The sequence below is a fragment of the Kryptolebias marmoratus genome, linkage group LG2, assembly GCF_001649575.2.
Source record: "Kryptolebias marmoratus isolate JLee-2015 linkage group LG2, ASM164957v2, whole genome shotgun sequence".
Lineage (NCBI taxonomy): Eukaryota > Metazoa > Chordata > Actinopteri > Cyprinodontiformes > Rivulidae > Kryptolebias > Kryptolebias marmoratus.
In genome coordinates, this window is record NC_051431.1 from 19,943,844 (window position 1) to 19,971,751 (window position 27,908).

At 43.6% G+C, this 27,908-nt stretch overlaps 1 protein-coding gene across 3 annotated transcripts; it reads left to right on the plus strand.

Moving 5' to 3' along the window:
* Window positions 1-1,681: 1,681 nt before the first annotated feature.
* Window positions 1,682-27,096, plus strand: sacs (sacsin molecular chaperone). 3 transcript variants are annotated; one of them, XM_017420034.3, is made up of 11 exons: window positions 1,682-1,902; window positions 3,627-3,735; window positions 4,410-4,560; window positions 6,236-6,326; window positions 6,409-6,494; window positions 8,575-8,686; window positions 8,986-9,132; window positions 10,451-11,936; window positions 12,446-12,537; window positions 13,507-13,533; window positions 14,220-27,096. In XM_017420034.3, exons 2-11 carry the CDS (start codon window positions 3,713-3,715, stop codon window positions 25,769-25,771), a joined length of 13,767 nt encoding a protein of 4,588 aa, XP_017275523.1. In that variant the 5' UTR covers window positions 1,682-1,902; window positions 3,627-3,712; the 3' UTR covers window positions 25,772-27,096. The 3 variants fall into 3 exon arrangements, with proteins under 3 accessions (XP_017275523.1, XP_017275522.1, XP_017275524.1); XM_017420033.3 differs by lacking the exon at window positions 1,682-1,902 and adding an exon at window positions 3,248-3,423; XM_017420035.3 differs by lacking the exons at window positions 1,682-1,902; window positions 13,507-13,533 and adding an exon at window positions 3,248-3,423.
* Window positions 27,097-27,908: the final 812 nt, after the last annotated feature.

A 27,908-nucleotide genomic window follows, 5' to 3' on the forward strand; every position in this document is an offset into this window, starting at 1 on the left:
TCAAAGTGGTCCTCAGCAGTATTACTTCAGGCTCTTTGGAAAGTCTTTACAAAGGTTTCCCAGTTGTTTTCAGAACCAGTACCTGACTGTTTCCCTTCTGGACTTAGGCACTTCGTCACGGGACAGTTTATTTAGTTGAATCCTAGGGAAGGACAGATAATTACAACACGTAAAATAGCATTTTAGTGCCATCAAGGTGATCCTCAAAGAGCTGACTGGCTGAAGGATCACACGTCTTTCAGATCTTGTTTCAGGTCTTTACTGATTATTTTTTTTCTGTTTCTTATCCTTTTCAGATACTGTTTGTGTTGTAGATGTATTGTCCTCTTTCCCATTTTTTCTCACTATTCTCTGCAAAGGAAGGTGTCATGGTCTGGTTTAAGAGTTGTCCAAAAAAAATGATTGAAAAAGCAGCCAAAGTCCAAAAAACTGACACTTTGACAGACGTATTAAAGTCTTGGACTCAAAGCATAAAGAATATAGGAGAGGCTTACAAGAGAGCTGTGTAATGTAATGTGTATAGTAATGAAATAAGTATTTGTTTAATTTCTTTTAAAAAATATTGATTCTGTCGAAGTCCAACAAGCCTAACTTCATTTGCCTAATAGTTTTGGTAATCTGTCCCTGTTTATTTATAATGGGCCTCCAGAGCAACACTAATCTGCTAAAGATCCTGACACAAAATAAGTTAATATCCACCTCTGGCAATAACGTGCATGTGTGTGTGCGTGTGTGCGTGCGTGTGTGTGTGTGTGTGTGGGCGTGTCTTTCTCTGTGTGAGTTTGATCCAAGGCAAAGACACAAAGGACAAAAGTTCAGCACTCCAGTAAAGTGGCCAATTACCGTACATGTCTGGACATGTCGATGCCTATAACAAGAAAACAGATTTTACTTTGCAAATATAATAACTTGTGTTTTAGCTTACAAAGTAATGTATATTTACATTATTTTGCTTGTGCAAGGAATTGTCCTTTACTTTGGGTGAAGTGAGTTAAAGTTTGTATTAAAACCTTTGAGTTTAGCTCTTTAACATGTAATTATTTTGATTTTAGCTCTTTAACATACAATTATTTCAAGTTTTATAGCTTCACATGTTATATGTCTCAGTGAAAATATATAATTCAGATTTTTAGTAATGCTCTTTATTGGCTGTGTTCATCCGTTGAGGTCAATGTGTGAAACAGTGACATCTGGCGGTGAGAGCTGGTCTCTACAGGCAAATGTAATCTTTGCTCTTGTCGCCATCTAGTGGAGTCAAAGTGTAAAAGCAGCTAATTTCTGCAGGTGGTAAAAATATTTTGTTGTCGGTACATTTTCTGCACAAAGTAGTGACTTATTGAAAATGTAGAAATCAGTTAACATGTAATTGATTAAATGTTAAGCTCCATTTAAAGAGAACCCTTGATAAATAAACGCCTGCCTTGTTCTGTTCTCTGTCTGTTCAAAAAAAGGCACCTGTTCTGCTTTTTTCTTTTAAATAACCAGTCATTTGCTGAACTCCCTGCAGAAACTGTCTCTTTAAGAGACCTGCGCACGGTCTGTGTTTAAAATCCTGCAGTGTCAAACTGTCCAAAACGTGTCCACAGCTCTTGTGTCCCATTCGTGCCGCGTCTGAAGGGGCTTCAGGACCGGACACCGAGCTGTTCATGTGACCACAAAGGAAGCGGATCAGGAAGCTGGACCGGGATGCTGAGCTGATGCTGCTGACCTCCCCAGCTGTGCGCATCCGCCTCTCTTGCCAATGCGGCATCGAGATGTGTGCGCGCTCCGTGCGGGGCGTGGGACAGCGAAGGATGTGACTTATTTCGGGATATTTACACCCTGCACTTATAAACAGGAGCTTTAACCCCGTCCGGGAGCAGGGAGAGCTGTCTTCTCTAGGCCGGACAGAACGGAATCGTGGTAAGTTTGATGTCTTTTTACGCAGTGCTGTGTCCTTATGCAGCATTTAGATCGGTAGATTAATAAAATAAAATAAATCAAATTATGAAAAGCAAAAGAGTGAATCCGGATGTACAATGTGACTTTCAGCATGCATGTTTCAGACTATTTTAAGGTGGGAGTCCTTGACTTTTATGTTTTATGTGATGTCACTTTCCTGCTGCAGACCTTCAGACTCATCCTTTTTAAAAAATATTATATATTTTTTTAAAAAAATGTGTATGAAGCAGAACACGGACACCAGCCTCCACAGTCAGCATCGCAATGATCCGAACCGTCCCCCCACCCAAAAAAAAAACAACAAATATGTGCATTTTTATTTGTTTTATTTGCGCTGTTGTGCGTCACAATGACAGACATATATTTGATCTAATTTGGGTGGGAGTCTTAGAAATATATCCGGATGGGGAAAGGCCCGGTTTCTCAGCCTCCGAGTTTCGACTAGAGAAAGTTGATGTACGCATTTTTAACTGCAGTGGCGACCAAGACATTTGACTACACTTCCCAGGATTCCGCAGCAGTCAGACTCAGGAAGTTCAGTCATGAAAAGCGTCCAGTTTATTCCAGACTATCAAAATATTATATTTGAAGTTACATATAAAGTCCAAATTTTTATTGTTCTATCGTTTGTTTGTTTGTGCGCTTAAGTGTGTTCAAAGAATATTAATCTGACAGTTTTGTTTTCATCAGACATCATTGCTACAAAAAAAGACGTTTGGACTGAAACACAATATTGATCATCGTTTGAGCCGCTTTAAAATTGTCATGATAAAGTTTTGACTTTAAGCCTACCAAGATATTAAGATGATTTTCTGCAAAAAATAAAATAAAATAAAAAGTTAGAATTTCTCCAATTTCATCAACAGAAGCAATCCTTAAATAGAGTTACTGTGGGGCTTTAATTGTTTACCACCCAGTAATATTTAATATTGAATTATTTTCAGAAATGCTAATTACATTTACCTACAATTAGTGTTTCACTTGAAATTCTAAAAGATCCTGTTAATAATTAATCCGCAGATACCCTGGTACGCATGCGCGAACAAAGGACAGCGCCGGCGGGGACGTTTAAAAGTAGATTAAGCTCATAGTATGAAATCCATACTGATTTACAGTTTAGGTAAAATGCACATACTGCCTTACAGTTTAGGTACAATGCAGTGGCGGGCTCCCAGCCGACCTACAAGACGTGTTTGAGCCTGACCACTCTAACTTGTCGGGATTTAAGACGATACGGAAGTTACCGGGAGGGAATCCTCTTGCTCCGAGCGCCTCTGCGTTTGCGCTCCTGCGCGCGCTGTAATTCATTATTATTAGAACATGGCCTTTGAAGGAGTTGCGGTGTTGTCGGAGGCAAACAACCATGTCCCCCGCTATTGTTGTCGTCGCTGCTGTTTCTGAGAACTCGGGCTGCGGTGAAATGTGCGCACTCTTTGGAAGCAGGAGGACCGTTAACCGCGCGCAGAGGACGGACGGACACGGGTGAGTTCTGTTCGTTGAGATAAACGGGGCTAAACACCGGCGACGTGCGGCCGGCAGGTCTCCTAGCCGCCGTCAGAACAACATATTGTGTTTTTTAATGGGTCATTTTTGTACCTAATGCATCTCAGCAGAGATGCTGGTACAAATTTATTCCACTTGAGGGCTTCATTGAGGGAAATAACAGTTTTCTCGTCTTGTCACAGCCATTTTCCCGGCGCAGTATCCCTGCGCCCGGAGGGGAAAATAGTCCAATGAAAGTGTCTGTGCTGGGACTGGAAGCAGCGACGAGATGGCAACCTGTCCTGACCCGTGGTGAGTTTATTGTCCTCTGTAAAAAAAAAAAAAAAAACTTCTGACAGCACTGAGTTAATCCAAACACATTGCTGGTTTCAATATCCAGGCGGTCCACATTTGACCTATTCAACAGAGTGACTGTCTGTCTGTAAAAGTCGAGAAGATTTAAAGGTTTGATTTTTTTTCTGTGCTTGAGGACTATTTCATCCATCCCCCACAGGAGGAGAGGCTACCACACCCACCCTGCTCCTGTGAATGCACCACTTGGCTGCATTGGTCCAATTCCTTGTTGATGAATAAGCAAGATTGTTTGGTTTTACTGCTGTTGCAAACCTGTGGCGTTGCCTTTATATAAGCCACATTTACCTCCTGTCATTTGTGATACTTTAACAGGGACAGAAGTCATAATCTGCCCCTTGGAGAGACTTGAAAGGCGCCACTAACTAATGCCCCCTGTGAGGTTTAAGTGCTCATGTTTCTTCCAACCTAAAGCTCTGATCAATAATGATTGTAAGCTTGACTCAAATGTCCTCTGCAGCAGGGATCAAATGTGACACCTCCTTCCTTCCCCCTTCTTCCTGTGCAGCTAGAGTTTGTAGTTTCGTTCATGGATGGCAACCCTGTAGTCAAAAAAAAAAGTCCATTTTATTGTCATGTGCGATTATTCTGAAGCCGTTCCCTGTTATTTCCAGGTTGCCACGGGTGACGGTTCGTCATGAGTGCACTGGCCAGAGGAGCTACCGGGTCTCCCCCCTTGCATCTGTCCGTGACGTCAAACAGCTGCTCTACGAGGAGACGGGCCTCCCCGTCGGAGAGCAGCGGCTGCTTCACAATGGGAGGATGGTGAGTGGCTTTTGTCCCGCCACGAGGTTGTCAGAGCACGGATGTGATGCCACCGTCTTAGCCACGCGGACAAAAACTGTTTCCGGCGGAGTTTCGTGGTCGTGGTCATATCGTGTATTCTCCTCAGACTTCTCAGATATTTATTTAAATAAACAATGGCATCTGTCATGGTTTGTTGAGCGAGATCTGTTTTTTTTTTTCTTCCCTGGTAGATATCTCTGAGCAGTGGTCACGCCGTCCCGTTTTTTCCTCGTTGCAGCTGCGGACAACAGTTTCGTTGTTGGGAGAGTCTTCAGACTCCCCCTGAGGTTTAACTCGTTGTTCCTATTAGCAGCTTATTGAGTTGTTCCAGTGTTATCGATCCCATGACTGACTACAGCGTCTGTTTGTTTGTTGATTGATGTATGTGTGAACAGTATAATATGAAGCAAAAGCTGTTGCAAAAATTACACCGTTGACACTGAAGTGGGTTTAAAGTATTCCCGATTTAGTCTTGTTGATTCAGTCACTCTGTCGCTGCATGATTCTTTGGAGGCGGTTCATGACGGCTCGCTCAGTGAGTCTGACACAACAGCAGCTGACCCGGAGTCTCAGAGTGCCGCTTGATGGAAAGCACCAGGTGGTAGTCCCCCCCACCACCACCCCCTCCTGATTTCATATACAAAAATTAGCTTCAAACCTCTCCTACCAGCTACCAGCAGATGCGCTTCGAGGACGGTTTCCTATCATATTAACGCTTAAGCCTTAAGTAGCTTCCATACGAAGCAATTTCCCAGAACACAAACGGTGATGATTTTCCCATTGTGCTGTACAAATGGAAATGCATATTGCCCCCCCCCCATCCCCCTTAAAACGGGGAGCAGCCTGATGGAGGGAACTGTAGCAGAAGCTGAGCAGTACTAATATGTTTAAAAGTAAATTATCAGCCCGTCCGTGGAGGCTAAGCCAAACAGTAGTACAGATACTTTGGAAAGACATTGGCAGTATAAAAAGTTGTTCACAGATGCAGTAATGAAGCCGGTCTGCCTGTTAGCACATAATAGCGTTGTGTGTTGGATGTTGTTTTATCAAACGGTCACATATTGCCTGTAAATTCTCAACAGGAGGAAGAAAAAAATGCTGTTTAGGCCCCTTGAGACGGTGCACTAGTGTGGGATGTTAATCCGGTTCTGAAGCCTCTAGGTCCTTTTCTCGTAATGATTTCTCACGACAAGGGGCATGCTCAGTTTGCCGTGCAGCTCATCCGCGACCCGAGAGTGCTGAGCGCAGCAGCGCTCTGTGTCACCTTGAGCTGCCTCCACAGCGTCAGTACTACGCCACCCCAGTGCCGGCTCCGACTCACCCCTGTATTGATTTTGAAACATGCACCGGGGAAAAGATTTTCTATCATCCGCCGAGCGATAACTCGCCACGATCGATGTAGCTGGGCCCACTGATGCAAGGATGTTGGCGTTAAAGAACAACTGCACAGCGACTCATTGTTTTCATTAAAAATGGCAGCTTTGGTTTGTCATCAACACAGATAAGGAATTTACTCATTTCCCTTAAATGTAGTTTTTGCTGCTTTACGGTGCCGCTGGTTCGTGTTTCCCCACACGCGTTGGCACAGATTGCGCTCAGCAGACTTCTGTTTCGGTGGAATATTTGCATCTTGTTCGTCTGTCTTTGCATCCAGCTGGGTGACGGTGTGCAGATCGGCACCCTGGTGCCTGCCGGGAGTCCAGACGTGTCTGTCAGGCTGGAGGGAAGAGGCCTAAAAGGAGGAGGTAAAATGAAAACGTTTGCATCTCCGCGGTCCACGAGCGGCGCACCGTTTCAGTAAGGCTTACCCCGCCTATCTTGTTACAGGGAGGTTTGGACAGACGACGCCGCCGCTGGTGGAGTTTTTGAAGGATATTCTGAGAAGGTACCCCGAAGGTGGACAGATTCTGAAAGTAAGCATCTTGTTTCGATCTTTCTCCGAGTTGTAGCACAAATGTTACACAGAAGGAAAGTCTGACACATTCAGGCGGGTTTTCAGAAAGAGCTAAAGTTTCCATGAGTTCATTCTGTCTTTAAACTTTAAATAATATTCTACCTCTAAGAGGAAGTCAAAAGGCAAGTCATCTTGTATACCTAATAATATTTATTAAGTATTATATACAGTAGTGTGTAAACAAAACTGGAGTCATCCCTCATTTATTTATATTTTGCTTCCAAGCAGCCAGACTTTCCTTGTACCCTCCGCAGATTTACTCTCCTTTGAATTATAAATTATATATTAAAAATACAAAAAAGAAACTTTTAGCAGTATAAAAGGGGTGGGAAGAAGCACATACTTATTTAATCCCACTCCTTCTCCATCAGTTATCAATTTACAGTAATCTCACTTGTTTAAAATCTAAACTTCAATACAATAATATATGAGCATTTACTACATAAGACAGAGGTTATAACTATCATATCTATATCTATAAATACTTACACACACACACACACTTATATATCTGTGATTGGGATTATTAGTTAGTATGAATAGCAGTTTACTAACTAATCATTTCTTGAATGCAGCAGACTCCTCTTCATTATGTCTCGTTCTTTCTGAGTTGCTTCATGTTTGGACGTTTCTTTGTCTCCGTGCTTCAACTGTTCTGTAGTTTTACTCCTCTCTCTGAGGCGCAACGACTTTTATTTGGCTTTTCCGTGCTGTACCTGATTGTTTTTTTATTCCTTTTGTGTTCGTTAAGCCATTTAACTCTGACCTGTGAACCGTCCAGGCAAATAAAAGCTTCTATATTCAGAAGATGAACCATTGTTGGCGTCGACACACAACTTTAGCAAAACGTCACGTTTAAATTGGATCTTTTTTAGGCACTTTACCAGCAGCCTCGCACAAAGACGGACTTTGTTTTAGTTTTTATATTGGATCTTTAAAAATCCCAAAGATAACACCTTATGACTCATAAAATGGTATTTTAGCAGCGACAAGCCGTTTCCCAAAGAGCTACAGTGTGAACTGTGTCTCATCTCAGAGACGATGCGTCTCTCAGGTCGTGTGTTTTTCCAGGATTACCCCCCAGTTTTTAATGATATGACTTCCAAATGCTGTCCATTAAGGGCTGGGAGCTAAAAATCTATCTTTAGAAGCATCACCACACGGACCTGGAAAACTCTGATTCAGTTTTCAAATCTAAAGAATTGATTTAGTTAATGTTAAATAATCTTGTTAACGCCGAGAAGCTGGACCGAGAAGTGTGGAAGTGCAGAGCCCGGACGGTCTACGGCGTGCACAGGCTGGCCGAGCGAGATATACGACTGGAAGTAAATTAATAGGGGGAAAACAAAATACAAACGCTTTGCTTTAAAACCACCAAGTTGTCACACAGGGGGTGGATCCATCAAGATAATTAGAATGCGTCGCTAATTGTTTGATCGTCACATCACAGCTTTCTGTGAAACGTAATCCATTCGAGTTGTGAGGTGCAGAAAGATTCTCACCCCTTCTGTCCATCTGCATATATATATATATATATATATATATATATATATATATATATGATCAGGCACAATGGACCTAACAGAAAATGGGGGGAGGAAGATGCCAAAGTCAAACTTTGAATAACCTTCTGAAAGCTTAATAACCAAAACCACTTCCAAAGATTACAAGAAAGCCTGGCTTTTTTGTTTTTTGGAGGCAGTGTGTAAAGAAATAAGGGATGGTTTAAAACCTTTTGCTCATTACTGCAGCTTCCCCAAAAAAGCCCATGAGTGACTGGCGGCCGTTGTAGAGATTTCTCTTAGGAAAAACAAGCAGGACAACAAAGCATTTAGAGATTGTAGGTTATAAATTAGAGTTCACCACCAGGCCTGAAGTCCCAAAACTGAGCCATCCATTCTAATTACGCCCTCCTTTTACCGCAAGGCTCTTTTGCTAAAAGCCTCTGGCCGACACGACGACGTGCTTTTCCCGTCTCACTGTAAAGGACCCTCGCTTTAATGACCGCGCATCGGTCCCCCCTCTGGTCTAATTTGAAGGAGCTGATCCAAAACGCGGAGGATGCTGGAGCGACAGAAGTCAAGTTCCTGTACGATGAGACGGAGTACGGCGTGGAGTCGCTGTGGTCCCCTGACATGGCTCAGCATCAAGGTTAGCACTTATTTGTCATTTAAGAGAGAAGTACAGCAGCATGGCCGGTGACACTGCTCTGTACTTACAGTGTGTACACTCAGGCTCTCGTGTTTTTAACAACCTAATCAGTACAACTAATGTTCTTTTGTTTTAGCTGTGGTCTCTAAAAACATCTAATTTTAACACAAGAAGCATCAAAAGAATGAGTTCCTTCATTACAGATTGTAGAAAAAAATACTTATTGATTTATATACTGATATTATTTAGAATTCATGTCAGCGTTTCGATTTTCTGAGCGGGTTGGTGCTGCCGTGCAGGGTCAGCGCTGTACGTGTACAACGACGCCGTGTTCACTGTGGAGGACTGGAATGGGATCCAGGAGATTGCAAGGAGCAGGAAGCGAGACGATCCTCTGAAAGTGGGTCGATTCGGCATCGGCTTCAACTCCGTGTATCACATTACAGGTGAGAGCTGCGTGGGGTTTAAACATCCAGCTGTTCAGTTGTTTTTTTTCTCGAACAGAAAGAAAGGAGGAAAGCGTCGGGTTCCTGTGTACCTTTAGTGTGCTTAGCTCAGAGGTGTTGTGTGGTCTGATCTGTTAGTGCCTGGGGAACGGGTTTTGAAGGACTCTCAAGGACTACCGCACCAGATTTTAGCTGGATATCTGTAAATTTGACTAAGTTACAATCATTTTTGTGTTGGTTGATGTTGATTAGCTTACTTTCTGTGGTTTATGAGGTAGCAGGCGACAGTTATCTTCTGTAAACCTCCCACTGATGTAAAAAACCTGTAAAACAGCACCTTAAGGGTATTACTGACATGTTCAGTCTAATGTCATTAGATTAAGGCATCTTGTGAGGTGTTTCATTGCAAATAGTGTCAGTAGTTACCTTTTTTGGTAGCACTTTATAATAACTACACCTTATTTAGCCTTATTTAATCATTCATAAATGGTTAATTAACCTTGAAAACATCATTAATTAAGGATGATTCATACTTAACAAGCTATAAATTAACAAATTTATTAATGCTTTACCCATAAAGGCTAATTACTTTCAAACCAACATACTCAATGTTTATTCATGCTTGATAACTTATGAGTTAACATATACTACTGTGTGTATATGTATGTAATGGTCATATAAATGTACTTTCACACCATGTGTTAGACATATATTAGAGAATGTTTGAATTAACTATATACTCATCCTGCAGTTCATTAATAGTTAAGACAGCTGCTAGTAGTTAGTGAAAGCTTTTTGTTAACCCTTCTAAAGTGAAGACTATTTATGCTTTATTAGGTATTTGTTAATGTAGACAAAACACACAAGTTCCTTTTCACCTGTGGAAATCAGACCAAAGTCAACACAATCATGTTCCATTACTTTAATTTTGAAAGGAAGCAGTTTTCCAGAAGCCTTATAATCTTTAAGTAGTTGTTCTTTAAATGTAAAGGTATTGTTGGCCATAAGAAGTTTTCACCATCACTTTCTTCTTCAAAAAAACAAAAAAAGCTGCGACCGAGTCTTGCTTTCGTTACATCATCAACATTAATAATGTTGGGTAAAGCATTACTAAATAGCTTGTTAAGTATGAATTATTAATGATGTTTTCAAGGTTAATTAATCATTTATTAATGCTTAAATAAGGCTAAATAAGGTGTAGTTATTATAAAGTGCTACCCATTTTTTTAACATTGTTTGTCTTAAAGGATCTTGATCTATACATTGGTAAAAATGCTTCGTTTACATTTTCATGGATTGTTTTTTGTATTCGTTTCAGACGTTCCCAGTATATTTAGTGGAGACCAGATTGCCATGCTTGACCCTCATCAGACCCTGTTTGGGGTGAACGAGTCTGGCCAGTGTTGGAATTTGAAGACGGACATTAAGGAGATCACGGAGCTGTCCGACCAGTTCGCGCCATACCTCGGGGTGTTCGGCAGCTCGGAGAAAACCATGAGGGACGGCAGCTTTCTGGGCACTCTGTTCCGCTTCCCGCTCCGCACCAAACCCTCCCAGCTCAGCGCCAACATTTACAACAAAGAGAAAGTGCTGGAGCTCTTCGAGTCTTTCAAGGCAGACGCCGACACGGTGCTCCTCTTCCTGAAGAGCGTTCAGAAGATCTCGTTGCATGTGCGAGAGTCCGACGGCACCGAGCGCATGTCGTTTCAGGTCACGGCAGCGGAGAACAGCGACGACAAACTAGAGAGGCCGAACGCACTCAAGATACTGGGCCAGGCTGTCGACAGCTACAGCAATGGAGTTCCCAGTTCCACCATCACATGTGTCACCTACCAGGTCAGCATAGAGACTCAGGATGAAATGGCTAAAGAGACTCAGAGGATGACATGGCTGGTTTGTAACGGGGTCGGAGGGAGAGGAATGTGCTCCGAATTGGACTCTCTAGCGGACGATTTGAAGTTCATGCCCATAATTGGCATTGCCTTGCCTCTGACCATGATCAACAAAGACGACAAAGGTGCCGCATCTGGTTTCTCAGGACGAGCCTTCTGTTTCCTTCCTCTTCCGCCTGGTGAGGAGAGTGAGACGGGGTTTCCGGTTCATGTCAGCGGCTTCTTCGGCCTCACGGACAACCGCCGGAGCATCAAGTGGCGAGAGGTGGACCAGTGGAGGGATCCAGCGGCCCTGTGGAACGAGCTGCTTATAGTCACCGTCATCCCCAGAGCCTATTTTATTCTCATAATGGAGGCTATAAAACGGGTGCAAACGAAAAAGGACCAAGACTTCCCTTTGTCCCCTACAGGAACCTACAGGGCATGGCCAGACCTGAAGCAGGTCAAGTCCCGCTGGACGCCCATTCTCCAGCCACTCTTTCAGGAACTGTTGCAGCAGCAGGTCATCTACTCCCTCAGTGAGAACTGGATCGGGGTGGACCAGGCTGTATTCTCGGAGCTGGACGCGGACAATGACGTTTCAGAGACCGTGATCAATTACCTCCAAAGCTCAGGGACGCAGGTGGCGACGGTGCCGGCCGCGGTGGATTCCGTCCTGGCCGCCCACGTGGCGAAGTCCGCCGAAGTGAAGAAAGTAACTCCAGCTCTGCTGCGGCAGACGATCAGGAAGTGCAGACACAAAGGCTCCTCACGGGAAAAGCTGCTGCTGCTGGAGTTCGTCCTCAGTGACGCCAATTACAGTGATCTGATCGGGCTTGAGCTCCTGCCGCTGCAAGACGAGACTTTTACAGCATTTTCATCCTCTGTCAGTGAAAAGGATGCCATTTACATTGCATCTGAAGAGTACCCCAGGTACATTTCTCCTTATTGAAACATGGGGGTAGGCTATCAATTCTTGAAGAATGTGTTGTGAATGACTCTCAGCTACTACCACACCACATTTTAGCTCAATATCTGTAAAACTGACAGAGTTATAGGCTTTTTTGTCTTTGCTAAGGTGGCTTAGCGTTGAATCAGGTTGACTTAAAAATTTAACAGTTTATAGATGAACATCCAGTGATTACTTTCTGAGAGATTCATTAGAATCCATCTAGTGGTTCATGATATATTTTGTTAACAGACAAACAAACACACAGACAGGCATAACCATTATCGTCAGCCTTTCGGCAGCGGGTGATGTTTAGTGGTGCTTTCACTCATGATTCATCCTCATACTGTAGCTGTACCTTTTAGTGCATCTTAAGTTTCAGGAGAAAAGACTGTTTTTTTTTTTTTTGTCAAATGTTGTTTAGATCATTCTATTTTTCTGTATGGAAATCAAAACAAATGTATTTTTTTTGTTTGTTTTCTTTTCTTTTAAGGTCTCTCTATCCAGGACTTGAGCATCGCTTCATTCTGGAGACTATGAAGCCCCCAGTGATGGACAGTTTGAAGAAAGCCGCCAAAAGCAGAGGTAATCTAGTATTTCATTTACAAATAATCTATGTAACAAACTAGAAACCGTCAGTGCTGTACATGTGTACACAACCATCCTTAATCCAGCTGCAACCACGCAATTTAGCATTCACATATTTTGGTCAATAAATTTGTATTGTGGTAATATAAATTGAATTTATAATCCAGTTATCAGTATTTTAAAACAGCTTAAAGCACTGTCCAAACTGTAATACTGGTTATGACAGTATCGCATGTCTCATATAAAGACTGAAATGCCCCTGCACTGCTTTGGTGGGGCTACGGAGAGGGTTCAGCCATGTCATAGTAACAGGGGCTCATCTTACTCTGCAGCAGTGCCAGCAGGGCATTAAATCTGCTGCACTGCTGATGGACAGGTTAGGGTCAGATACAGAAAAGGGAAGGAGCCAGTACGCAGATTCGCGGATGAGTTTCGGTTCTGTCACGCAACCCATCGATCCCAGGAGATCAGAGTCGGCACTCAGCCTCAAAAACTCTGAACGAGCAGGTCATTAGAGAGGCAATAAAACAAACAGAACGCTGAGTAAAAGATGTCAGCTTGACCTGAAGAGAAAAGCACAAAGACACTAATGAAGCTAAAACACCGCCATGTTAGCTTTTCTTCTTCTGCTAACAAAAAAGGCATTGTTTACACATTTTTTTTGGAGAATTCTTTCGACAATGTGTCCATAGTTGTTGTGACTTCATCGTTAATTTTTAAATATCACCTTTACTCTGCTGTCTGCTCTGGTCTATGATGTTAGAGTACCATGTTGGAGATATTCAGATCCACAGACGTCATGTTAGCTCCCATTGTCCTCCCTACTTCCGCTCCACACTCTTAGGAACTATTTATGTCACAGAATAACACACAAGTATTCATTTATTTATTTATTTTTACTCCACGTAAGAAAGAGAAAGAGTGAAGTTAATCTCCCACATCTCAAACTTGTCATTTGAATTACAGTGCAACACTTTCTTTGGGGATGCTCAGGTAGGTATTACAAAGTCTGTCAAATACCTCCTCATTATTAACCCAAACTAATGTGTGGCTGCAGTCGAGGAACTAACAGAAAACAAGCAACAGCTCACATGGTTGGATTCTGTGGATTTCTTTTTTTCTTTAAGCAAAACACTCAAACTCAGACCCATGTATTCACATTTTGGAAATTAGTATTTTACTTGTTTTCCTGCAGCAGTTGCTTCCTGCACACTGAAATGTTGGGAATGAAATTAGGATGAATAGGATTTTGATTTGAAATTAATAATAAAAAAAATCTTGTGGTTGCAAGTTGATTTGCATGACTTAAATATTGCAAGGATCGTTGCTGTTTAATGTTTTGTATGTATAAATACTTTTATCCAAGTAGATTAATTTTTTTAAATGGTTGCATTTTCAAAGTCTTTCTCTGTAATTTATTCCAAAACTAACCAAATGATGTGATGTCTACCCTAATTTAAAGAAAATACCTAATCGATGAAAGGCAAATTGGGTCAATTTAAATAAAACTTCCATTTGTGGATGTGAAAAGACTTGCATGCATTTATAATTTACACCACTACACACTGTTGCCTGAAATGGTTGCATCCCTAATTAAGACCAACAAATCTAACTTTAAATATTTAGCACATTTTAAATAATAGGTGAGACTGATTACAATGTTCTTGTCATTTTAACAGGACGACCCTGCACTCAGCTGCAAGTGTTGAACCCCGAACGATCAGCTCGACTCGTCAAGGAGATCCTATCCACAGCTTGTCCAACAAGAGACTTCAGTGTCGAGTGGGAACCTGGAAACAGGGAGCTGAAGCATCCTACAGTTTCCTGGTTAAAGATGATTTGGAAGCATCTCTATATAAACTTTGCGGATGACCTAAATACCTTTGAAGACATGCCTTTGATCCCACTTGTGCCCCTCGAGGAAGCCACGAGCACGGTTCAACTTCTTCGTCTTAAAACCCCCTCGCCCATAATTCACGTGGACGAAGAAAAGGCGCCGGTTTCCGAAAGCCTTCTCGACGTTTTGGAAAAGCTCGGAGGAGTCGTGATCAAAAAGCTGGATCCGTGTTTGCAGCACCCTCTGCTTCGGAATTACATCCACCCGTGCTCTCCCAGTATGCTTCTGCAAATTATGAACAGACTGTCCACACAGCGATTGTCCAACACAGTTTCCTCCCTCTCGGCGAAAGAGAAAATCGTGTTCAGAAACTTCCTCGCAGGTCTGTCCGACATCACGGAAAAGGAAAAGCACACCCTGCTTGATCTCTCCATCTTCGAGAAAGTGGGGACCTGTTCTGAAAGTTCCTCAGCCTTTACGTCAGTGAGAGGTGCAAGAGCTTTACACCACAGGGCCAAGTATCCACCGGATGTGAAACTGTCTGAAAATCTTATCACTTGCCACGACGAGGAATCAATCCGCCTCATCAAGATGCTCAATGTTGAACAAGTGAAAACGACAGAATGTTTGAAGATGATTATTCAGGACATTGAGAAGGGGTTCTACTCAAAAGATGAAACAACCCAAATCATGCTTTGGGCTCTTAAACACCTGGCGTTTCTGAAGAATGAGAACCCGTCTGTGATAGGATGGCTCTCTGCCCTTAAATTCATTGAGTTGCCTTGTGGAAAGTCTGTTAAAGCCTCAGATCTTTTTGACCCAGAGCTAGAGATTTTACAGCATCTGTTTTACATGGAAGAGAAAACCAGGTTTCCCACAAACACATTCACCACATCTCCTGATATCCTCCATTCGCTTAGACAGCTGGGGCTGAGAAATGAGGTCCAGGTCACTGAAAAGGATGTGCTCAAAGTGGCCAGAAAGATAGAAGAGCTGCAAAGCGCCGAGGAGCCCGAGTGGGACTTAAGCATCAAAAAGGCAAAAACACTCCTGCAAATACTAAACAAACAGACCAAGCTGATAAAATCAGCAGATGCTCAGGCATCTTTGCTACAGCTAAAATGGGTACCTGTCTGCAAAGAAAGACCTCTAACTTACCCCAAATCCCTTGCTTGGGTTGGAGATACTCTCAGCATTTGTTCTTTGTCTGAGATGTGTGAATTGTCCCACGCGGTCCTTCTGGGATCCTCGGTAGCACTGGTTGAACACACATCTGCAGGAATGAGGAAGGCACTGAAACTCACTATAGAGCCGCAGGTGGACCAAGTGTTACAGCACTTGAAGGCTGTGAATGACTGGCACAGATCTCAAGCATTCACCACAGAGGACTGGTATCAGTTTCAGCAGATCTTGTTTGAGATTTATGGATTTATGCAGGCTCATCTTGAGGATGCGAGAGAAGCAATGAAATCACTCCCTTTTGATTGGGTGTGGACTGGAAAGACCTTCTCATCACCGGGCCAGACTGTCCTAAAACCCCTCCCCGACCTAGACCTGCAGCCTTACCTGTACTCTCTGCCCAAGACCATGAGAAAGTTTCATAAGCTCTTCAAGTTTTGCGGTTCAGTTGAAGAGGTCGTCCCAAGCCATGTGATTGACGTGATCACCACAGTTCGAGGAAGATGTGAAGGAGAAATGACCAAGGAGCAAAGCAAACACAACATTTTGCTTTTGATCAACATCCTGAGATGGTTGTACAACAACCAGATACCCGTGGACATCGACATGCACGTGCCAATTCTTTGTTACAAGGACCCAAGCAAGTTAGCCATGAAACCCATTCATGAATGCACCTACTGTGACATCAAGGTTGATGATTTAAACGACTTACTTGAAGACGCCTCAGAACCAATTATACTGGTCCATGACGACATCCCGATGAAAACTGCAGAGTGGCTGAAGGTGCCATGTTTGAGCACAAGGCTGATCAACCCAGAGAATCTCGGCTTTGAACAATCAGGCCAACAGGAACCTCTGACTGTCAGAATAAAAAATATCTTGGAGGAGTATCCATCCGTTGCGGATATTTTCAAAGAGCTCCTCCAGAATGCTGACGATGCCAGTGCCACAGAGTGCAGTTTCCTCATTGACATGAGAAAAAACATTGACATTCGAGAAAATCTCCTCGACCCTGGCATGATTGTTTGCCACGGGCCCTCGTTGTGGTCTTTCAATAACGCTGTGTTCACAGACACAGACTTCTTGAACATCACGAGGCTCGGTGGATCGGTGAAGAGATGTGAAGCAGACAAAGTTGGAAAGTTTGGCTTGGGTTTTAACTCTGTTTATCACATTACTGATATCCCCATCATTATGAGCAGGGAGTTCATGATCATGTTTGATCCGAACATCAATCACATCAGCAAACACATCAGGGACAGGTCTAATCCAGGGATCAAAATTAACTGGAGCAAGCAGCAAAAGCGGCTGAGGAAATTTCCCAATCAGTTCAAACCTTTCATTAACATTTTCAACTGCCAGCTGCCTTTATCTCAGGACTCGCCATACAAATACAATGGTACTCTGTTCAGACTCCCGTTCAGAACAGAGCAGGAGGCGTCAGTAAGTGAAATCAGTAGTCTGTACTACAATACCACAGATATCTATTCTCTGGTTGATGAGTTCAGCATATGTGGTCATCGGTTCATTCTTTTCACTCAGCATGTTGGATGCATGGTGTTGAAATACCTGAAATATGAGGAACCAAACCCAGCTGCAGCGCAGGACGTTGTCGCGATCAACAAAAGTGTGTGGTCAAGCAAAGCCTCGTATGGACCTCTGAGCATCCTTAAATCTGCAGCAAAGGTCATGAAGAAAGTGGCAAGCACCAATAAGGTACCCGTTGATGTTCCGAAATCTGGTTGCATCATACGTGTTATGGTGGAGGAGTTTCATAACGTTTTCAAGCGCATTGTTGATCTCCACTCCCCATTGTTTCGAGGTTCAGAGGAGGATCCCAACCAGTACTTTGAGATGGCAGCCAAAGGTGTGCAGACGAGGAGACTGACGGACGAAATGCCCCAGAAGGCAGTTGAAGTCACCAACTGGCTCATTTGCTCGTGCATGGATGTTAGCGAGGCACTCAAGTTTTCCCTCAGCGATAGTGGAAAAAGACTTGGACTTGTACCTTGTGGAGGGGTGGCCGTTCTTCTCTCAGAGGAAGAGAACCGCAAGTGGACTGTGAAGACAAATGCCACGCCAGTTGGAGAGGTGTTTTGCTATCTGCCTCTCAGAATCAAAACTGGCCTACCGGTTCACATCAACGGCTGCTTTGCTGTTACATCCAACCGCAAAGAGATCTGGAAGACGGACACCAAAGGACAGTGGAACTCTGTCTTCATGAGACATGTCATTGTTCAGGCCTATTTAGCAGCCCTCACAATGCTGCGCTCGATGGCTGAAAGTGGAGAACTGATTCAGTACAGCTACTATGCAGCGTGGCCAGATCCAAGCCAAGTTCATGATGACTTTATACTGATCAGCCAGGGCATCTACCAAGAAATAGCCAAAGGAGGTGACAGTGATCAGGCAAAGGTTTTCTCAGATGGCAAAACCTGGGTGTCAATCAAATACGTTAGATTCCTTGATGATGCCCTACTCTGCAGACCAGACATTGGTCCTGCTGCTTTCAAGATATTCCTAAAATACCTCAAGAAGAGTGGCTCTCAAAACCTCTGTGCTGTTGAGCTGCCTGACTGGGTGAAGGAGGGATTTGATGATGCTGGCTGTAGAGCGAAGTTGATGGAAAACACCCTAACAGAGAAGCAGTTCTTTTCCGAAGTCTTCTTTCCTCACATCCAGGAAATTGATAAAGAGCTTAGAGATCCTCTGATGCATTATGTCTTGAATGAAAAGCTAGAAGACTTTGAATCGATTCTCAGAGTTACTCCATGTATCCCATGCTCTAGCCCCAACAAGGAGCTGGTTTTACCTTCCAAACTCATTCATCCAGAGGGAAGGGTCGCTAAGCTCTACAGTACTGATGATGGGAGATTTCCTGAAGGGACCTCCAAAGACTATGTAAACCCTGTGTGTCTAGTGAAGCTAGTGCAGCTTGGCATGGTGAAAGATGATCTGTCCTGGGAGGACCTGACGGAGCGCGCTCGTTCTGTTATTGAACTAAATGAAAACGATCATACAGCCGCATGCTTTCGTAGCAGTATACTACTCAGTCTCATTGATGAGAAGCTCAAGATGAGGGATCCAGGAGCTGATGAGTACTTGGAGATGCTACATGAGATCAAGTTTCTTCCATTTCTGACAAGGCCTGCAGGATTCTCCTTACCATGGCATGGAAACAGCTTTTCCCCAACAACAATGTTCTCTCCTAGAGAGCTCTTCACAACTGAACATCAGGACACAGTGTGTTTGATGAAGCCAATCTTGAACGAGAATTCTCCATCCTTTAAAGGTTGTGGTGCAATGTCATTAGCTGTGAAAGACAGTCTTGGCCTAATAAGGAAGCCCCCAGTTGAGCTGGTCATCAATCAGCTAAAGAAACTTTCTCAGTCATTTGATGGTGTCACTCTGTATCAGGAAAACATAACAAATGCTTGTTACAAGTACCTTCACGAGGAAATGCTACAAGAAGACAATATAAAAAGTCAAATAACCAAGGAACTGGAAGCTTTTAACTCCATCTTGGTGGAGAACACTTATGTCAATCCCTCCAAAGTTGCATTCCACCTCAATTTTGATGCAGCCCCCCATCTTTACCAGCTCCCGAACAAATACAGAAACAGCTGTCGTGAGCTCTTTGAAAATGTTGGCGTGCAGCCCAGCTTTACAGTTGAGGATTTCTCTGCAGTTCTTGAAACTGTGAGACAAGAGTGCAGCCGAAAGGCACTCACGGAGGAAAACTTCCAGCTGTGTCGCAGGATCATCAGTGAAGGAATATGGAGTTTAATAAGAGATAAGAACCAAGAGTTCTGCCAAGCAAACTATGGTGGCATTCTGTTACCGGACAGCAATCTAACACTGCAGCCATCCAAGTCACTATGTTACAATGACTGTCCTTGGATCAAAGTCAGAGACTCTTCTGTGAAATACTGTCACGGGGACATTCCAAGAGAGGTTGCAGTAAAATTAGGAGCAGTCCCCAAGCGACACAAAGCATTAGAGAGATACGCCTCGAATGTCTGCTTCAATCCTCTTGGCAGTGAGTTTGGACAGAAAGAGAAACTCACAAGCAGAATTAAAAGCATTCTTAATGCCTATCCATCAGAAAAAGAAATGCTTAAAGAGCTGCTTCAAAATGCGGATGATGCCAAAGCCACAGAAATCTACTTTGTGTTTGATTCAAGGATACACCCCACAGACAGAATATTTGATGATAAGTGGATCCCAATGCAAGGCCCTGCTCTCTGTGTGTACAATAACCAGCCGTTCACAGAGGATGACATTCGAGGTATTCAGAACCTGGGAAGAGGAACGAAAGAGGCCAATCCTGGCAAAACTGGTCAATATGGCATAGGGTTCAACTCTGTCTATCACATAACTGACTGTCCGTCTTTCATCTCAAGCAATGACATTCTCTGCATCTTTGATCCACATGCTCAGTATGCACCAGGTGCCACATCTGTAAGTCCTGGAAGAATGTTCAGAGACTTGGACTCTGACTTTAGATCCCAGTTTTCAGATGTTTTAAATCTCTACTTGGGAGCCCATTTTAAGCTGGAACGCAGCACAATGTTCAGATTTCCCATCCGCTCCAAAGAGATGGCAAAGACATCAGAGATCAGTTCTGTCCCTGCGTCTGACAGAATGGTGCAAAACCTTCTGGACAAGCTTAAAACGGACGGCGCGGAGCTACTCATGTTTCTAAACCACATGGAGAAAATATCAATCTGTGAGATTGATAATGCATCTGGTGAACTGAAAGTGCTCTATTCCGTGACGGCCAGGATAACAGACGGCGACCGTCTTAAACGCAAACAGTTTCACGCCTCTGTCATTGATAGTGTGACCAAAAAGAAACAACTTGCCGCCATCCCAGTCCAACAGATAACTTACACAATGGACATAGAGGACACTGACGGAAACTTGACCTCGTGGATGATCTGCAACAGATCTGGCTTCCCTGACATTGAAAATGTCTCGAAGAGTGTGATTTCGGCTCACAAAAATGAAGACATAACTCTGTTTCCACGCGGAGGCGTAGCTGCATGTGTAAGCCACAACTACAAAAAACCCCACAGAGCCTTCTGCTTCCTGCCCCTTTCACTTGAGACCGGCTTGCCTTTTCATGTCAACGGGCATTTTGCTCTAGACTCAGCTAGAAGAAACTTATGGAGAGACGACAATGGAGTAGGGGTAAGGAGTGACTGGAATAACAATTTGATGACGTCACTTATAGCACCAGCTTGTGTGGAATTGCTGATTCAACTGAAGCGTCGATATTTCCCAGGTCCCGATCCCACCATGACTATATTACAAGGAGCATCCCTCCATGTTGTGAAAGATACGTTGCGGAAATATCTGTTCTTCTTCCCAGCCAACAGACTTGACATACAGCCAGACTGGTACTGCCTGGTTAAAGCTGTGTACAACTGTGTCCACGCTGATCTAAAGCGTTTGCTCCCTGTCGTCAGAGCAGCACAGATGGACAACTCTGACATGCACTCTGTCATTTACATTTCTTGGGTGAATACATCCGCTTCAAACAAAGGCAGGGCTTTCTTTGATAATCTGCTTCAAGATGAGCTGCAGCACTTGAAAAACACAGAGTACAACCTTACGTCAAGAAAGTCTGTGGCTGAAAATGTCTACAGGCTGAAGGCTCTGCTCCTTGACATCGGTTTCAACCTGATTCACAGCTGCGACGAGACAGCAAACCTCTACTTGTGTTTGCAGGATGCAGGGATTCCGGTCAGTTATGTCACCCCAAGTGACGTTCGCAACTTTCTTCACACTTTCTCATCACCAGACACGTCTTGTCATATTGGAAAACTCCCCTGTCGTCTCCAACAGTCTAACTTTAAGCTGGTTCATAACCTAAAGCTTCTGGTTGACTACTGCTTCAAAGAGTTAGAAGTGGATGAGATCAAAATTGAGGGCTTGCCGCTGTCGATAACAATGGACAATGTGCTGCAGATGTTTGAGTCAAAGAGACCAAAGTTCCTGACAACACACCATGAACTGATATCATCAAGGAAAGAAATGTTTATGAACACATTGTACATGAAGTACAACAAAATCCTGTTGAAGGCTGGAGTTGCAAAGAACTTTGACATCAGCAGCTTTGGTGACCTTCTCGGGTCTGTTCTATCGAGAGAATATCGAACAAAGATCCCAGTAAAGTGGAAGGATACCTTCCCGAGTGAATCTTGGCTAAAGAATGTGTGGAACTTCATCAGTGAGAATTTAGCCATTAAAGAGGATCAGGTAGACAGGAAACTGAGCTTTGACACAGTGCTTGACATTCTAAAAGACTGGGCTTTGCTACCTGGAGTCAAATTCATGGCAAGAGAGAAACTTGTCATCCCAGACCATGATGTGCTTCTACCTCTCAGCTTGATGCACGTTGCCATATTTCCACAAGGCCAAAATGACAAAGTCTTCCACACTCTAATGAAAGCAGGGTGCATCCAGCTTGCAGTAAACAAGGTCAGTGCTAAAGAAAACCAAATCATGCCTTTTCTGGCACAACACACAGCAAACATTGAAAACCCATCCAGCATTCTAAAAGCTATGGAGTACATGATTCAGACATCTGGATTCAAAACAGCAAACCTGACTGACAAGGACTTTGAGGCTCTTCTGTTGTATTTTAACTGTAACCTGCCTAACCTCTCACAAGAAAATGCACAGAGCCTAAAACTGCTCCCGTGCTACAAGTCAGTCAGTGGGAGATACATCAGCATCGCAAACTATGGAGCAAACTACGTCCTTGCGAAAAATATCCCAACTGCAGACATAGACAAATGGGCTCAAACACCCTCCTGTGCATTTCTTGCTGACAACCCACAGCTGAAAGAACTGTACATCTTCCTCAGCTGTGTGTCAGTCAATGACCTTGAAATTTACCTCCATCACCTCTTGCCCAAATTTGACAGTCTTTCCTATGATGCCAAGGTTGAGCACATAGTCTATTTGAAGGAAAGGCTTATGTCAATGGAAGAACCCTGCAAAATGAAGGATCAGCTCTACGAGAAATTAGAGGGGCTGTCGTTCATCCACGACTGCTCAAACAGACTCAGGCCAGCCAAGTTTTTCTATGACGAGACCGTGAAGGTGTTTGAAGTCATGTTACCAGCAAAGTCATTCATACCAAATGACTTTTTTAAGAAAGTAGAGCAAGTGTCAAAACCCAAGAATGGGACGCTGTTGCTGACCTTGTGGATAACATTTCTGAGAAATATTGGTCTCAAGCACGAGGTTTCACAGCAGCAGGTTCTTCAGTTTGCAAAAGAGGTCAGCATCAAAGCCCAAACAGAGAGTTGGACCAAAGAAAAAGCGCAGACCACTGTTGATGTCCTTTTGAACCATATTTTCAAGGAGAGGACAGATCTGTTCCAAGGGACGTTTCTCAAAGAGCTCTCAATGATACCCTTTCTTTGCCCTGAAAGAGCTCCAAAAGAACTTATCAAGCTTCACACTCAGTACCAGGAGATGAGTGCCACGCTTCCTCTTATTCGTTTCAGTGGGTCCCAGGTAAACCCAAAGTTCAAACAAACGGATATTATACACTTGCTTTGGACCTCCTGTCCAATCCTACCTGAGAAAGCAACACCTTCAAGCATAAAGGACCAGGAGAACAGCACTCTCACTGAACAGGAACAACTTGACCAAGTGCTGAACATGTTAGGGGTCAACTTGGACCCACCGCCAGAGAAAGTCATAAGCAACTGCAGGAACATCTGCAACATATCCAACCCGGATGACGAAATGGTAAAAACAAGGAACAAAGTTCTGAGATCCACGTACGAATTTCTCAGCGCAGACAAACGAGATTTCCGTCACCTGCTCCATGGGGTGGCTTTCGTCATGGTTGAAGATGGCTGGAAATTGCTGAAACCCGAGGAAGTGGTCATCAATTTAGACAACGAATCTGACTTCAAGCCCTACTTGTACAAGTTGCCCCTAGAACTTGGCACCTTTCATCAACTTTTCAAACTCCTTGGCACAGAAGACGTTGTGTCGACCAAACAATACGTTGAAGTGCTGTGGAGAATTTACAGGAGTTCAGAAGGAAAGCAGCTTGACCCAAATGAAATGAGAACCGTGAAAAGGGTTGTCTCAGGGTTGTTCAAGTCTCTTCACAATGACCCAGTGGAAATCCGCAAAGATCTCGAAAGTCTCAGAGATTTGATCTTTTACATGCCGAGTCATGATGGGAGGCTAGCGAAATCCAATACTTTAGTATTTGATGATGCCCCACACTACAAAAGCAGAATTCAGGGTAACGTTGGCGTTCAGATGCTTGTTGACATGAGCCAGTGTTATCTGGGCAAAGACCATGCTTTCCACACAAAACTGATCATGCTACTGCCACAGAAACTAAGACCCAGACTGTTGAGTAGCATCCTCGAGGAGCAGCTTGATGAGGATTCCCCAAAAATGTGTCAGTTTGGAGCTCTCTGTTCTCTACAAGGCCGCCTTCAACTGCTGCTGTCCTCAGAGCAGTTCATCACGGGTTTGATCAGAATAATGAAACATGAAAACGATAATGCGTATCTGGTGAATGAAGAAAAAGCCATTCGTTTGTGCAAAGCACTCTGTGAGGGTCTCAAAGTGTCCTGCTTTGAGAAACTCCAAACAACCTTAAGAGTGAAAGGGTCCAGTCCCATCCCACACAGTCGCAGTGAAACGCTGGCTTTTCTGAAGCGATACGGGACGGCTGTGATCCACCTCTACATCCAGCATTCAGACAGCAAAGATATCAACTTTCTTCTGGCACTGGCTATGACGCTGAAGTCTGCGACGGACAACTTGATTTCAGACACATCCTATCTGATTGCCATGTTGGGCTGCAATGACATCTACAGAATCACAGAGAAACTGGACAACCTTGGCGTCAAGTATGACTCAACGGAGCCTTCGAAACTTGAGCTACCCCTTCCTGGAACCCCTATACCAGCTGAGATACACCACACACTGCTCATGGATCCAATGAACGTGTTCTATCCAGGGGAATATGTGGGCTACCTTGTAGACTCAGAAGGAGGAGACATATATGGGTCCTATCAGCCCACTTATACATATGCCATCATTGTTCAAGAAGTAGAAAGAGAAGAGGAGGAAAACACAAGTTTCCTGGGAAAATGCTTCCAGATTGACATTGGTTACAGTGAATACAAAATAGTAAGTTCCCTGGACTTGTACAAATTTTCCAGGCAAGAAGAAAGCACCCACATCCAAGACAATATTGCCCCATCAACTCCTACAAGCCCAGAGGGTCGATCCTCTGGCCTACGAATGATCCCTCCTCTCTTTTTGGGGAAAGAGAACCTCCGGCCTCCTCCTCCGAGGCAGTCCCCCAAAAAGATCAAGCTTCACGCATTGCCTGAAATTCTGAAAGAAGTGACCTTAGTCGTGGAACAAGCTTGGAAGCTTCCTGAGACGGAGAGAAAAAAGATCATCCGGCGACTGTATCTCAAGTGGCATCCAGACAAAAATGCAGAGAATCTGGACATCGCCACAGAGGTGTTCAAGCACTTGCAGAATGAGATCAATAGGATGGAGAAACAGACGTTGGCTGATCAGCAAAATACCGACAGGGCTTCCAGGAGATCCTTCTCCACATCGTCAACCCGTTTCCAGTCAGAGAAGTTCTCTTTTCAAAGGTTTTATTCATCGTGGAACCAAGAAGCAACTAGTCATAAGTCGGAAAGGCAACAGTTCAGGGAACATTACACAAGCTATGCAGGCTCATCACATTCTCATCGCTTCTTTGTACCCCCGACCTTTAAGACCGTCGGAAACCCTGTCGAGGCGCGCAGATGGCTGAGGCAAGCCAGAGCCAACTACTCCGCCGCTCGCAACGACCTCCATAAAAATGCCAATGAGTGGGTCTGTTTCAAGTGCTACCTGGCCACAAAGCTTGCGCTGATAGCAGCTGACTACGCAGTGAGGGGAAAGTCCGACAAGGACGTAAAACCCACCGCTCTCGCTCAGAAGGTGGAGGAGTACGGCTCCCAGTTAAAAGGCCTCGTCAGCGACGTGCAGATCCTGGAGGGATACGGCGTGGACAGCCTGAGAACCCGCTACCCCGATCTCCTGCCGTTTCCGCAGATCCCCAATGACAGATACACATCCGAGGTGGCAATGAGAGTGATGGAGTGTACCGCTCGGATCATCATAAAGCTTGAAACATTTGTGCAGCAAAAAATATGATACTACAGCTAAACAGGCGTGTATATATATATATATATAAAACCTCAGTGGAATCAAGAACTCCTGCGGCTGTGTGCAGTACAGATCACAAAGAACACGCTGGCAGCTTGTGGTACATATGCAGTTTTCCCTCTGTGATAGTGGGGCAGTGGCCCATGCACAGTAAATAAATGTATGGCTCCCATAACCTGCTAGGCTGCATAGCTGCATATGCTGTACATACAGATGACTCAGCAATACGTTTTGTTTACCAAAGTCCCCATACTGATTATATTTACTCTGAGTTAGATTTAAGAATATGCTGCTTTTTTTACTTTATCTTTTATATTTAAAAAAAAAAAGAATCTATTTTCTTGCTACAGAAAACCAGTCAAGTGTCCCTAAAAGATGTGCTTAGTATAAAATGTAGTCACCCCATTAAATTACCCCCACGTGTGTCCTGTTCTCAAAACGCTCAGTACGTCAAGACAATACAATCATGTTTGTAAATTTTCTTTTTTTGTACTTTTTCCGGTTGTTTTCATGTCTTTTCTGTAAAAGTTGTACATTTCCTGTAACATAGCCAGTCACTACTTTATGGACAGAGCACTTTTGCATTTGCACTCATGTAGCGCTAGTCTTCCCAGCAACTAGGAAGAATCCAACTGTGAATAGAGACACTTTTTATTAATTTAAACGTTTTTTTGGGGGTGGTGTGGGAAGGATGTTTTACATCATTGACTGTTCATGTAAACCACACGCACCTTTGCTGCCAAGTGTCTTGGCCTTGGTAGCCTAAGCTGTGGAAACCCATTTTACAGCTGTTGTTCAAAATTTTCAACTCCTTGTTCATCGGGATATTGTGTCAAAGAGCCGCGTCATGTCAATGTTATAATGTGGGCACAATCACAACCTGTAATGTTTGCCAGCTTGAAACCATGTTCCATCCGTTTGTCGCGATGTGATCTTTTCTGGTTTAAGGAACATTTGACAGCATCAGACTGTAAGTTTCATTTAGAGGACTACACGCACAATGACCACATAATGTACATGTCATTTACAAAGGAATATAATTTAAAATGTGGTTCTTGGCATTTCTTGTCTTACTGTCTCAAGCTTGAGGTAACAGAGGGGTTTTATCTTGAACCTCGAGCATTTGAGCACAGCAAGACCTAATAAATCTCCCTTGAAGAAACACAGCCAGTTTGTATCTTTGGACTGATAACATTAGACATTATTTAAAAATACCTTGTATAGGATTTCCTTGAAGGAATGCACATGGTTTTATCACACAATGACTCTCAGCTACTACCACGTCACATTTTAGCTCAATATCTGTAGAATTGACAGCATTATAGCCATTTATGTGTTTGCTAAAGTCAATCAGATGTGGCGGCTGTATTGAATTTGGTTGACGCCAAACGTCAACCCGTTGTCCGTGTATATCCAGTGATTACTTTCTGAGAGATTTAATAAAACCTGTCCTGTGGTACATCAGATATTGGGTTAATGCAACAGGCACAGGCAAAAACACGATCGCCTTTTTGCTTTCAGCGGCGGGTGAGAAGTCCAGTTGAGGTCATGACCGGGCAAGCTAACCATGTAGTGTGCTGCTAATCCACTCTGAAGAACAAAATCCCAACTTTTAGGTAATAATCGTGCTGCCTGTGTGGGGTCCTGTCAGTTCAGCAGCAGCTCGGGACAGATTGTGTTCAGACTACCAAACGTATGCAGATAAAAGGGGGTCCAGACAATCCCTGAAGGTGGTTTTAATGAAAACGTCTTCAGTGTGTATTTAGTCCAATCTGACTGCAATCTGGGTCAATAAGAACCAGACTTTTCTGGCACCATGTGACCCAGCCAGCAAGGGGACCTACTGCAGCTTTTAGCATGTCAGCCTGGTCCTTAAATGTTAACAAATGTTACCGTCTGAATTTTTTTTTTTAAATCAGTTTTGTGCAGCTGCAGAGCTTCTCCACTAGAGTGCGTCAGTGATCATAGTCATCAGTGATGACGAACATCAAAATGTCTCTTTATGCATCTTATGTGCAGCAGAAAGTATGAATCAGTGGATCCTAAAGCTGCATAGTTTAGGAAAGAGGTGAACAGTGCTTTAGTGCACTTTCAGATGAAACCACAAGATGACTTCAGAAAATGT